The sequence below is a fragment of the Saccostrea cucullata genome, unplaced genomic scaffold (genome assembly GCF_032062105.1).
Source record: "Saccostrea cucullata isolate Sc308-1 unplaced genomic scaffold, CSIRO_AGI_Scuc_v1 ctg261, whole genome shotgun sequence".
Lineage (NCBI taxonomy): Eukaryota > Metazoa > Mollusca > Bivalvia > Ostreida > Ostreidae > Saccostrea > Saccostrea cuccullata.
The window spans coordinates 841,579-853,690 of NW_026925910.1; the positions used below are offsets into that span (position 1 = coordinate 841,579).

Genomic DNA, 12,112 nt, shown 5'->3' on the forward strand with positions numbered 1-12,112 from the left:
ATTTTTTTAACAGTAGGTACCAGGACATTTATACTTCATATATGTATTCTTGGTGGAAAGACCTTTCATTGGATATTAACAACCTTGACCTTTTGACCTTGACCTTCGAGATTCCATACTTATGAAAAAACTTTAACCTTGGCCATGACTTTTGAATGGTAAGGGATATATAGTGCTTTCATACTTCACATATATAATTCTTGTAAGAAGACCCTACATTGGATACAAAGAACCTTGAACCTTTGACCTTGGAGTTTGACCTACTTTTATAAAGCAAATCTTGACCATAACTTTTAAAGCTTTAGGGTTAGTGCTATCATACTTTATATATTTAATCCTTACGACAAGACCTTTCATTTTATAGCAAGACATTTGACCTACTTTGAAAAAAAATTATCCTTTGTCATAACTTTTGAAGGGTTAGGGCTTCATACTTCACATATGTGTTCTTTGTGAAAAGACTTTTCATTGCATACCAACAGTCATGACCTTGACCTTTACCTTGGAGATTTTTGTACCTAGGGAGTAACTTTAGCCTTAACCTACTTTCATATTTCACAATTGTATTTCCAGTAAAAATACCCTGCTTTTGGTATCATTATATTAAATTTGCATTAAAGAAAAGTTTAATCTTCGCTGTATTACCACACAGGGGGCAACAGTGTTTCACAAACACATCTTCATTTATGTTATCGTGGTATGATGTTTAATTATGTAATTTACCGAATTCCTTTTTTTCATCAAAAGGCAAACCACTCTAATTGCAATAAACTATATTAATTTGAATTCTTTAGTGACTCATGGTAAGAGCTTCCTGAAATGTGAGAAAGCCAAAAAGTACTTTAGTATATCTAACTCTTCAGGACTAAAAGGAGCTGAGATACAAGCATTCAGATATATCAATGCATAGATTGACAGGTGATACCTTTAGAAAACATTTGCATCTGGGTGAAAGTTGACTCCGCAAAATGTGCCATCCCATTGTTTAAGTTTTATAAAGTGATTACACCGCCTTTACTAGATATCGCGGATTCAACGATACCCTTATATCCAGTATTATACGCGATTTTACGGATAATACCCAATTTCGTTGAAAATCCTTCCCGTTTCAGAGGCGGATCCAGCCATTTTTGAAAGGGGGGTTCCAGGGCTTTACTGTCCCTATACTCCTCCCCCCCCCCCACCTAAAAGCACTCTCAAGCAAAGATTCACACACACGTATGGAAGATCCTAGGTTTCGGTAAATAATATCTGTTTACGTCCATTTATTTCTTTGAAATGGTACCTCTAGTCCGAATTAAAAAAAGAATTTAAAAAACTACCGAAGCCTTAAAATTGAATGGATTTGCAGCATTTCAAAAGAGTACAACGAATTTTCTTTTGGAATTTGAAAAAAAAATTGGGGTGGGGTGCGGGTTGGGTTTAAAACAAAGAGTTGCATGTTAGTTCCTTCAAAAGATATGATTAAAAACGGTACATATATATATAGTCAACACAGCCAAAGATTGCGGAAAATTACTATCAAATTAAACCTCGCATGATACATAATATATCATTAATTACACACATATATATATATATATATATATATATATATATATATATATATATATATATATATATATATATATATATATAAAAATAAGTAGAATATTTTCTATATTATTCTTTCATAAAAAAAGGAATATAAGAGTGGAAGAAACTTAATAATGTGTGAGAATCTAATATCTATATATTCAATATATAAGTTAGACGTACAAATACATGTTTTTTTAATTTATTCTCGGAAAACGTTTCATTCTCTCTCTCTCTCTCTCTCTCTCTCTCTCTCTTCATTTGACAAAAAATAAAGGGGGCTTCAAACCCCCCGGACCCCCTGGATCCGCCAATGAACCGTTTACAAGCATTCACCTATCCTTGACACTTTTTCAATATCTCTCCAAGGTTTGGGAAATCTAATAAATTCAACTCCTTGCATATATTTTTTGTGGGCAATTGCAGATTCCATGACAACAGAGTTTTATGGGTACCCGTGTTTTATTGCTTCCTTTTTTGCACAGGTTAGCCATATATTACTAAATTTAGATTCAAGCCACTGTTTTGGTCATGTAAACGTTGAAACATGTGGGTCAGTTTGTCCCATCTATATACTTTGCAAGCATGTGATAAGGAATTCTAAAAAAAGCTGCAGCAGAAATTCTGTGTGCTATAAACAGATAAGCCGCAGATCTCTGCTGAGTCAGTGAGTGAACATTTAAAATATGTCAGTTTCAATTAAACAATGATGCAGATTTCTAGGTAATGTAGGGTATTAATGTGATAGGACCCTCGAAAACTAATAAAAAAAAACCCCTCAGGCGAGGTGAAAGGTGTGAGATAATTATAGGTCCATGAGAAAAAAAAAAGAATTATGTATTGTATGTGGAAAATATTGTGACCGAATTAGATTAATTGCATCAAAAGCAGATGCAGAGAACTGCACTCGGTGATCTGTTTTGGTTTCCCCGACAATTTAAATTCTATGTATCAGCCAATGAGCGTGTCAGCAGCGGACTCGAAACATTACTGATCACCTGTCTGTATACAGCGCATATCCGATATCAGACAGGCAGGCCAGTTTATCAAAGTTTAGCCTGGTTCCCTGTCACTGCTTTGCGTCATGTACCCCTGCCTTGGAAAGAATGAGCCGGGGGACCAGGCTAATCAAAGTTAACGTGATTTGCCGCTAGATGGCGATCGCAAATTCCCTTCCGCCGCAGATGAGCGATACCAATAGAGCGGAGGCATAAAGCCTCCGTCTAAAAATCTGTGTGCTTAGAAACAAAATGAAGTTAAAAGACACCGATTTATACAAAGAAACTTTTATTAGAAGCAGTAAATCTCGCATTGAACGGTTAATGGAAATAAATGCACGCACCATCTTGAGAAATTTACCGCGGGAACAGGGGAGATTACTACGGGTCAATGCAAGTGGACGAATCATACCCCTACAAGCAGTGCAAATTGACCAACATGACCAACAAGAGCATTTCTAGTCATTATCATTGATATAGACATCTGTCCGTGACAGTAAAATGTTATCTTGATAAGCATAATTTGTCATTCTCAGGAGCACAAATTGATATTAACGATTTACATGTACATACAATGTCCATACATATAAGTCCGTGAAGATGATGTATAAGATTTAAATCCAGGTGACTTATAGGTCCAAAGGGCCGGGTGTAAAGTATTTGTATTTTTATATTTAAGATGAACTATCTCATGATGTATTACACAAGTCACTATAATAAATAAATTATTATTATTATTATTATTATTAAATATGTTGCAGATCTACATAATTATGTTGCATGTTAACATAATTTATCTTGCATGAAGGGGGCAGAAATATGCCACCATAATATACAGTTTTTTTTTAGACTAAAATGTTAAACATTTATATCTATAAACTATAAACAAAATACTCTTCAATTTTGCTGAAAATCAAAATCTGCATTGATTTGAAAATCAGGGAGTAAATACACTTTGGGGTAAAAAATTATCTGGAGCTCTGAATGTAATTTGTTGATCATCTTTCAATCTACTTTAGAGTCGCGAAGCAAGGAGTTGATCCTTACGTCGTGGGTTCGAATCCCACTTTGAGTCGTGGAGACCACAGGCTTTTGGATCGCTTGAAAAAAAAAAATTGTGTGTAAAAAAAAAATATTTTTTTTTCAACACCTCAATTTTTTTTTCTAAGCGATCTAAAGGCCTGTGGTGGAGACCGGTCAGTCGGATGAGACTCCCATGTCGCAGTAGGTGCTCTCACGAAATAGATCCCACCCTGCTCAACGGCCTCAAGTGCCAATTATATATACAGACTCAATAGATTAGGACAAAGTTTGTAGTTCTCCACCGGTTAAGTGGTGACATCTCCATCATTCGCATTTTCTGAAAATATATTTGAAATTTACATATTTTCGCTGTATAATATGTTTAACATTAATGATGAAGTTTGAAGAATTTCCATGGATAAATGAACGTTACTTTGAGAATTCAGAGAGATTTGTGCAAGTATTTTCAATTATTCGACGCCGGATTTTAAGAGGCTGAGGATCGCAGATGTTCCACCCCTTTCTGGATCCGCCAATGAATACTAATAAAAGTGTAAATGCCCGAGGTGTTCCAAATAATCATTTCGTCTGCTTTTTTAATGCTTAAAACTGCAATGTGGACTTCAGACGATCATAGAATTACATACCTCCAAAACTTTTTATGTGGATCGGTAGCAGGCGTTCTCAGTCGCACTATAACTTCCCCACTGGACGTCCTCAAGATCATCTGTCAAGTGAAAGGTCCCAAGATCGGACTTCTCTCTGTTTGTAAACATATTTACTCTGTAGAAGGCGGAAGAGGATTTTTCAGAGGCAACTTCACAGCATGTGTTAAAATATTTCCATATTCTGCTGTTCAGGTGTGGTCTTACAGAAAGTTCCGTTGGTACATTTCAGATGACCTCGGGCGTTTGAGTGTATCGGGATCTGTTTTAGCAGCCACTCTCTCGGTGTTGACTGCTACTACGTTTACTTACCCGCTGGATTTGATTAAAACAAGACTTGTGATTCAACAAGGGGCAGTGTATAAGAGCATCGCACATGCAGCCTCCACGATCATAAAAACAGAAGGTCCACGAACCCTGTATAATGGCTTATGGCCTTCTCTATGGGGTATGTCATTAGCCTATAGGCCTTATATCATGATATCTTCTGGTATTTAATGTTATAAAGTTGGTAGCGTAAAATAAAAAGGGCAAACTCATGAAACTGTTTTCTCATTCGATTACTATAAGCGATTAACTTGAATTGGTTGGGAGTAAATATGTCAAATCAAGACTTTTTTATCGTCTCGACTCTCGTTCGAAAAAAAAAAAACAAATCTGACGAGTTTTGTCGATTTACTTCCCTTATCAAGAACTCTTCTTCTTATGAGAGTGAAAAGTATGCACAGTTGGACAGGCAAAATGTTCTTGAACCAGCTGTTCGCATGTCCGTAGAACGCGGAAGAGAGCGGGGGACATAGACCTATGGTTCCCGGCTCCCACTTTTTTTAGTATAAATTAATAATTTGCTGTTGTAATTTTTTATTTATCGAGGCCTGTTGCCCAACTTGTCCCACCTTTTTTATGCTGTCTGATGCGAGGTTTCTTGTCATCTTTTTGGAGGTTGAGCACCCATCCCAACCCGATCCGATCCCACTTTTAAAACCGTTGAAACGGTGATGGTTCGAGACGAGAGACAAATTTAAGTTCATAGAGTATGCTCTTGGGTATCGAAATCCATATCAGGTCAGTGATAAGGGTATAGGGATTACCCGATTGGCGAATAGGCCTATAGGGTATATTCTGGTACATGTAATTGCGGACAAAACTCACTTATGTGATACATATTTATGTAAGTTGACGATTAAAAGATTGAAGTCATCACATTCATCTTAAAGCTTGGTTGTTAGGTTACCATTTACGAGTTTTTCTGGAAAAATATTCAAATATAAAACAGATGTCAAACTCTGTAGTATCTTTTTTTCAATCTCTTCAGTCGGAATAGATCAAGTCAACTTATGAATGGAAGAAACTTAGTGACAAAAGGTCGTTGATTTACATCTAAATGTCGAGTTGAAGGTCACAGCAAACTTGTGTTTCCCTTTTCTCATGCAGAATTTTTTAAAAAATAGATTCTGCTTCATATGAATACAAAAATAGGTCTGCCAGGAACGGGGCGCAATTGGTACCCATGGGAATTTTAACAGATTGCTGTAAGACCTGATCTACCAAAACTACATAGACATTGTCAATCAGAAACCCAGGCATCCTTGAATCCCCGCTGAAAGTGGGGGATATAAATATTTTGTTCCGTCTGTCCGTCCGTCTTTAACACTTTCGTTTCCATGCAATATCTCGAGAAGCCTTTGAGCTTTTGCAATGGAATTTTACACAATAACTCCCTATGGCCTAAGGAAGGGTCCTTTTGATTTTGAGGTCAAAGGTCAAGGTCATAAATTTAAAAATAAGTCTGTTTTAAAACTTTCCTTTCTATGTGATATCTCGGAAAATCCTTTGCAATAAGAAGACCCCCTATTTATTTGTTTTGAAGTCAAAAGGTCAAGGTCCTAAATTCATACATTTTTTTGTGTGTAAAACTTTCATTTCCGGGCATTATCTCAAGAAGCTTTTGAGTTTTTGAACCATAATGATAACTCCCTTTATGTCCCCCGTCCTTCTGTCCGCCCCTCAGTTCGGCTTTATTTCTGTCTGTAACAGTAAGACTTAATTAAGTTAATTTCGTTTCCAAGCGATATCTGAAGAATTGTCTTTGAACTTTGCAATAAAATTTTACACGACAATCCCCCATGGCCTAAAGAAAACGCTTATTGATTTTGAAATCAAAAGGTTTAGCAGAGGCTAAACTAGCCACGCTTGGTGGGTTTTTTTTTTTTTTTAATTTTTTTATTTATTTATTAATTTTTTTGGTTTAATTTTTACAATATAGGCTAGAACTTGAATGATGTAAACATGCATACGATATGTATGTGACCTATTGTTAGGGAGATTCCAGTTCCCGAAGGTCAGGGCAATTTTCTTATGCTGGACTTTTAAAAATAGTACTAGTAACAACAACTGGGATAATGAATTATTAATTATTGCGATTTATTATAGAACCTGGATACTTTAATTTAGATACGAATCGATATAAATAATATTTATTTAAAAAAAATGAAACTGAAGCCTATATATGGCAGCACATAAATCTTGGTTTCACCAGGCATGTAGTATCGGATCGGGGGGGGGGGGGGGGGCTGCTTGCCTGCTTCCCCGCGTTTTCAACAATACTTTTTAGTTTTTACTAATAAAAAATTTCTTTGAACGGCTGATACCCTCTCCCCCAAGTGCACATTTTGTTGCAGCATGGTCAAATAGTGATAATTATCTACCTCATTTTTTGTTTCTTTGTCGGGTTTTTAAGGTATGTTGATTATTTTTAGTTTGGCTGCCCCCTACCCACTTTCACAAACGATACTAAGTGCCTGTTAAGCCACATATTCCAAGATCAGATGGGTAACCGCGAAACATTTCTATATACTGCCATATATACGTAAAAGGTCTCTTCCTTTTGGGAGGTTAAATTTTACAGAGGAATGTACGGGCCATTGAATCTTATGAAATATTTGGGTAGAATCGAGCTTAGATAAGAATATATGGAGATGATTTATAGGAATGTCGTATTGTTCAATGAGCCAAAAAAAAAAAATACGAAATTTACATTAATGTATGCTTTTCTATTTTGTATATCATAGGCACCATTCTTTACGCATTTTGTACGTTTTTGACGTATGAAGCACTAGACAGTCTTTGGTGGGACCGTAGGCTACGTCCAATAGAACTGGTCTTACAGGGCTCAGCTGCTTCCTCTCTCGTCATTACGGTCACTTTCCCATTCGATCTTATTCGAAAGAGAATGCAGGTACTGAGTTTTTGTAGAAATTAATCACACTTTGCAATCTGTGAATTTATATATATGTTATCTGCAGGCACATAATTAGCATCGTATTTTTTCAAAGAGGTAAGGGTGTTAGAATATAATTGATAAACAAAAAAGAAAAGGTTCTTGAAAAAGCTGAGAAGTAAAAACAGATTACACTAAAGAAAGATGGAGAAGGGTGGGGACTTTCAATGAAAATTTTATGCGAAGTTAACAGCTTAGTTTTTTTTTATCAAACAGAAGTGGGTCAAATTTTAAAGATATTCACACAAAGTGTGTCTGCAGTTAGTGGATGGATTAAAGTTTAAAAAGAAATACGCACGCTAACTTACATTTTGGAACCTTTAATTCAATATAAATAGCAATTTGGCCATAAAATCTTTGTTTAATACAAAGAACAGTTCGATGGTAATTGATGAATTGTCTTAATATCAGCGCTTAACAGTAAATTATCCATAATTCCAGCTCTTGAAAAAGAGGGATAGACGATATTTTCCATTGAAATCGGAGTTTCAAGCATCACCATATTTTGAAATAGTCTTGGATATGATTAAATGCTCCTTACATCTTTTCTTATGTTTTAGGCAAATAAATAAACCATAAATATATATGTAAAATATAACGTTTTTTTTTTGTAAATCGCTTTGAAATTGGTGGAGAATAAGCATTTTTATCGTTTTTGTCAATAAACATACCCCCCCCCCCATGTCACACAAAAAGCTTTGGTATGAATTTGTGAATTAATAACATTTCATATTACTCGTAAAAAGGAATTTTTGTGACATGGGAGGGATGTTTTAAAAACATTTTCCGTTTTCCACAAGTTTACCAAATTTTAGAGTTATCTCTCTTTTCCCAAATGAGTAAATGTTTTATGAAAATCCATATAATCAATAAAAATTTTTAAAAAATCATCGAATATGTTAACTTTTGAAAATTGACTTGGAGGTAGGCGGGAGAACAATACTATCGTTCGCAGTTCTTTGAAACATAGCCTTATTCGGTATAAATTTGGATCATAGTTTTAAAATGTCTAGTCTACACTTATAAGAAACCTTAACAAAGTTCAAATAAGGATGGCATATGTACCGGTATATGTTTTATCACTTAACAGAGTTTTTTTTTTAAAAAGAAAATGATAAGGTCATTAAGCTGAATGTAAAATTCAAAGACAAAATTTTGTATTTGAAGAGCATCTTTGGGTAATTCTTGATAGAAATTTAAGGTTGCAAGGCTGTAACCCAAATGTCTGTTATGATTATTTGTCTATAGTCAAAATGATAAAATCACATGGCTAAGAAGTTATATGTTCTTTTCATAACTTTTGATTATGGCTTTCTAATTACACATCCATGAAATCAAAGGTCAAAGTTTTATACTCAATGCAAACAGTGCTCATGAGTTCTGGAAGTTTTACAATGGACTAGTTACCATCCATTACATTTCAACAGCATTCAGGGCTTCAGGCCAGGCAAAATTTGCAGAAATAACATTTTTTGCAAAAAAGCAGTTGTTCATTGTGCCATATAGAATATGCCCTTGAGTTTCTTTAGTCTTAGTAGAAATAGGACTACTGAATATTGTATTTTTGAAACTTCAAGTGATTTAATGCACTTAATAATTAGATCCTGTTTCAGGCAAAAAGCAGTGCTTTACCAAACAATGGTGGAGTGGGGATTTACTTCTCTAATGTTCGAACTTGCATTATCAATACAGTAGCATCCTCTGGTATTAGAGGACTCTGGCAAGGACTTCTACCTGCGATTATCAGGGTATAAACAACATAATATATCCAACTATTGATAAAGTAATCTCTATGACTAATGTTAAAAAAGACTTTTAAGAATGTAATTGGCTGCTTTTAAAACTGAATCAGACTTAAGTTCAGACAATGTCAACTGTTTAAAATGCAAATTCTTCTCAACTAGTCCTCTAATAATCTTATGTGCTATTCAGTACTGTTCTAAAACTCTTATGTGCTAATCTGTATTGTTCTAAAAATCTTGTGTGCTACTTTATACTGATGTTATACTTATTTTATTTTAGACTGGTCCCTACCATGCATTGATGTTCATTTTTTATGACATGTGTAAAACTGCCTGCCTGTATAGAAATGGCTATATAAGTAACATAGACCAGAACATTGATCTAGAGGAGCTTCAAGAAACAGCGGATTATGATGTAAACTTTGATATTGAATTACAGGATGAATAAGCAGTGTGGAAAATAATGTACTTACAGGAGCTTTCACCTGTGATACTGACATTACTTTGTCCTCTCCCAGTATTACCATGTGCAACCTTGCAATGCCAAGGGTCCTGTGTCAACACGTTGCCTTTGGCCAAGAGTCCCACAGCAATGTGTTGACTCCATCAGAACCCCTGGCACTGTGTGGATAATGCATGTGTGAGTTCTTTTCGTTCCAGGATTCTTTTTGGCCTGAGGTCAAAAAGACTTGTAGTATGGTATTCCCAGCTGTCTGGGTTGAATAATATGTCATGATACTAATGTCATGATACTAATTATGTCAATGTCAGCTTCAAAAAAATGGCACAAGCTTAACTCAGAGTAAAACGAATTGAAGCCCTTGGAGCTACAGTATCATCCAAGACTTGTGGTTTTGAGGTTTAGATTTTAAGTTGATTACAATTATCAATCAGTGATATCTAAATAGTATAGAAGTATACCATTCAGAACCAACTGGGAGTGAGACAGAACATCAATAATATTAATGAAAAAAATCTTTAAATAGTTTTATACTTGTATTATAAAGAAATATAATACATTAACAGTACAACTGTAAGAGGAAGAATGTGGCATTGCTATAAAAAATTATGTATCATATTAAGTACAAACAATGATCTTGAGACTTATGAAAACAAATTCATTAATCAGAATCACAGTAGTACAAGGCTAATATAGATATTAAAAACATCTGTAATATTTTACACATACATGTATTAACCATGTACTTCATAATTACATCAAAATCTTAGCTATATTTTGTGAATTGCAGCATGAACTTGCATTTACAAATTGATTGAATGAGTTTGAAAAACATGTTATTGTAGATACATGTACATAATATTTTACAAGACTATTGTTAAAAACAGTCTTATTTTTACTATTGTCAGATACTGTTATTGAACTACATGAAACAATATTTCAAATGTAGTTGATATCATTCATTTACTGTAGACGTACTTTTTTCTGTGGGGTTATAATTCCGCGGAATCACCATTTCTGTTTAATCAGCGGATAGAAAATTACGCAGATTTCTTAAACTGTCACTATATGCCTTACATTAATATTAAGTACGCTTAGACAAATTTCCGCGGAAAATTTGTGACCGCGTACATAGCGTAAAATAATACCATGCAGAAAAAAGTACTTCTACAGTATATTGCAAGCAAATTAATTTTTGCAATGGTTGAATTGCAATGTGTTAATGCTCTAGATAATTTTTTGACATGTAATTGCTTTCCTCATCCTGACTTTAAGAACATGAAAATTTAAACCAATTTTTCAAAATTCTGCAATAATGTGGATATTTCTATAATAAAGTGCATTTTCAATGATGTATGCATCTTCAATACCCATGAGAAAAAAGGTTATGGATGGAGCAAAAAAATACAAACAGCCCCTATGGATATTGAGTATATGACCAAATGTTTGACGATGTTTAAAATATGAAGCAAAATGTTATGCTTATATGGCTTCTACAAAGATTGTCAGATCAGATGAGTATCTAAACATGTATTTTCTTTTCTTTAAAAAAAAAATGACAATAAAAACCTAGATGTTACAATAACATTTCTTTCATTAAAAAGATGATGTATCCATTCATACATTAAAAAAAAAACAACTTTACATCAAATGTCTGTATCAGGTACTAAAATGGCATGTACTGCAGTGTTTAAAACAAGTATACCTGATGATATTTACAATAATTTAAGAACTTGTTATTTTTTAGTGTTAAATTATACTCCTTAAATACATGTCTAAAAACTCTTACATTCAAGACGCAGATCAATTTTATGTTCTGACAATCAATCTGAAATACAAAATACACCCCATAAATATGAATAAAACCTAGTTTTAAACCTTATTCATTTATATCAATAATTATGATTTGCATGATAAAAGCACACATGGCACTAGAAAAGCATTTGCTTGGTCTGTCAAAAACTGTTTTTCCATTTCAAAAAAAGTTGTATTCAATATGTAAACAAATTATATGACAATTCTTTCTCATCGAACATCACAGACAATTTCTGGTTCCATAAGTATTCAATAAAACTACTCCTTTTACAAATGCATATAAAAAGATGGTCCGCCTCTCATTTCAAATACATTATTAAAATAAATAGCAATTCTCTATGGTAAATATGATATTTTCTCTACTATGTACATTGTAATTATATAGAAAGACAGTTGAAATGAATTATTATATCTTTATAAAATACAATTAATGTCATCAACATTTATAGGTAAAATTAAACTATGGTGTCTAGAACATTGTGGCTAATAAGTGTCAGACTGAAACATTTTGTCAATACATGTATTAAAATCTCCAAAGTATAATGTTAAATTTT

The 12,112-nt window shown here is 33.9% G+C and overlaps 1 protein-coding gene across 1 annotated transcript; it reads left to right on the forward strand.

Moving 5' to 3' along the window:
- Positions 1-4,106: 4,106 nt before the first annotated feature.
- LOC134270045 (solute carrier family 25 member 43-like) lies at positions 4,107-11,382 on the forward strand. Its single transcript, XM_062752229.1, has 4 exons — positions 4,107-4,709; positions 7,333-7,499; positions 9,155-9,289; positions 9,564-11,382. The coding sequence occupies exons 1-4, from the start codon at positions 4,154-4,156 to the stop codon at positions 9,729-9,731; spliced, it is 1,026 nt and encodes a 341-aa protein (XP_062608213.1). The 5' UTR covers positions 4,107-4,153; the 3' UTR covers positions 9,732-11,382.
- Positions 11,383-12,112: the final 730 nt, after the last annotated feature.

What these genes read in the sequence shown, in the direction of transcription:
- LOC134270045 (XM_062752229.1), top strand. Translation starts at nt 4,154, where the DNA reads ATGCCCGAGGTGTTCCAAATAATCATTTCGTCTGCTTTTTTAATGCTT. An exon ending in CTTATGGCCTTCTCTATGGG is followed by an intron (nt 4,710 to 7,332) that starts GTATGTCATTAG and finishes TGTATATCATAG; the next exon opens with GCACCATTCTTTACGCATTT. An exon ending in TTATTCGAAAGAGAATGCAG is followed by an intron (nt 7,500 to 9,154) that starts GTACTGAGTTTT and finishes ATCCTGTTTCAG; the next exon opens with GCAAAAAGCAGTGCTTTACC.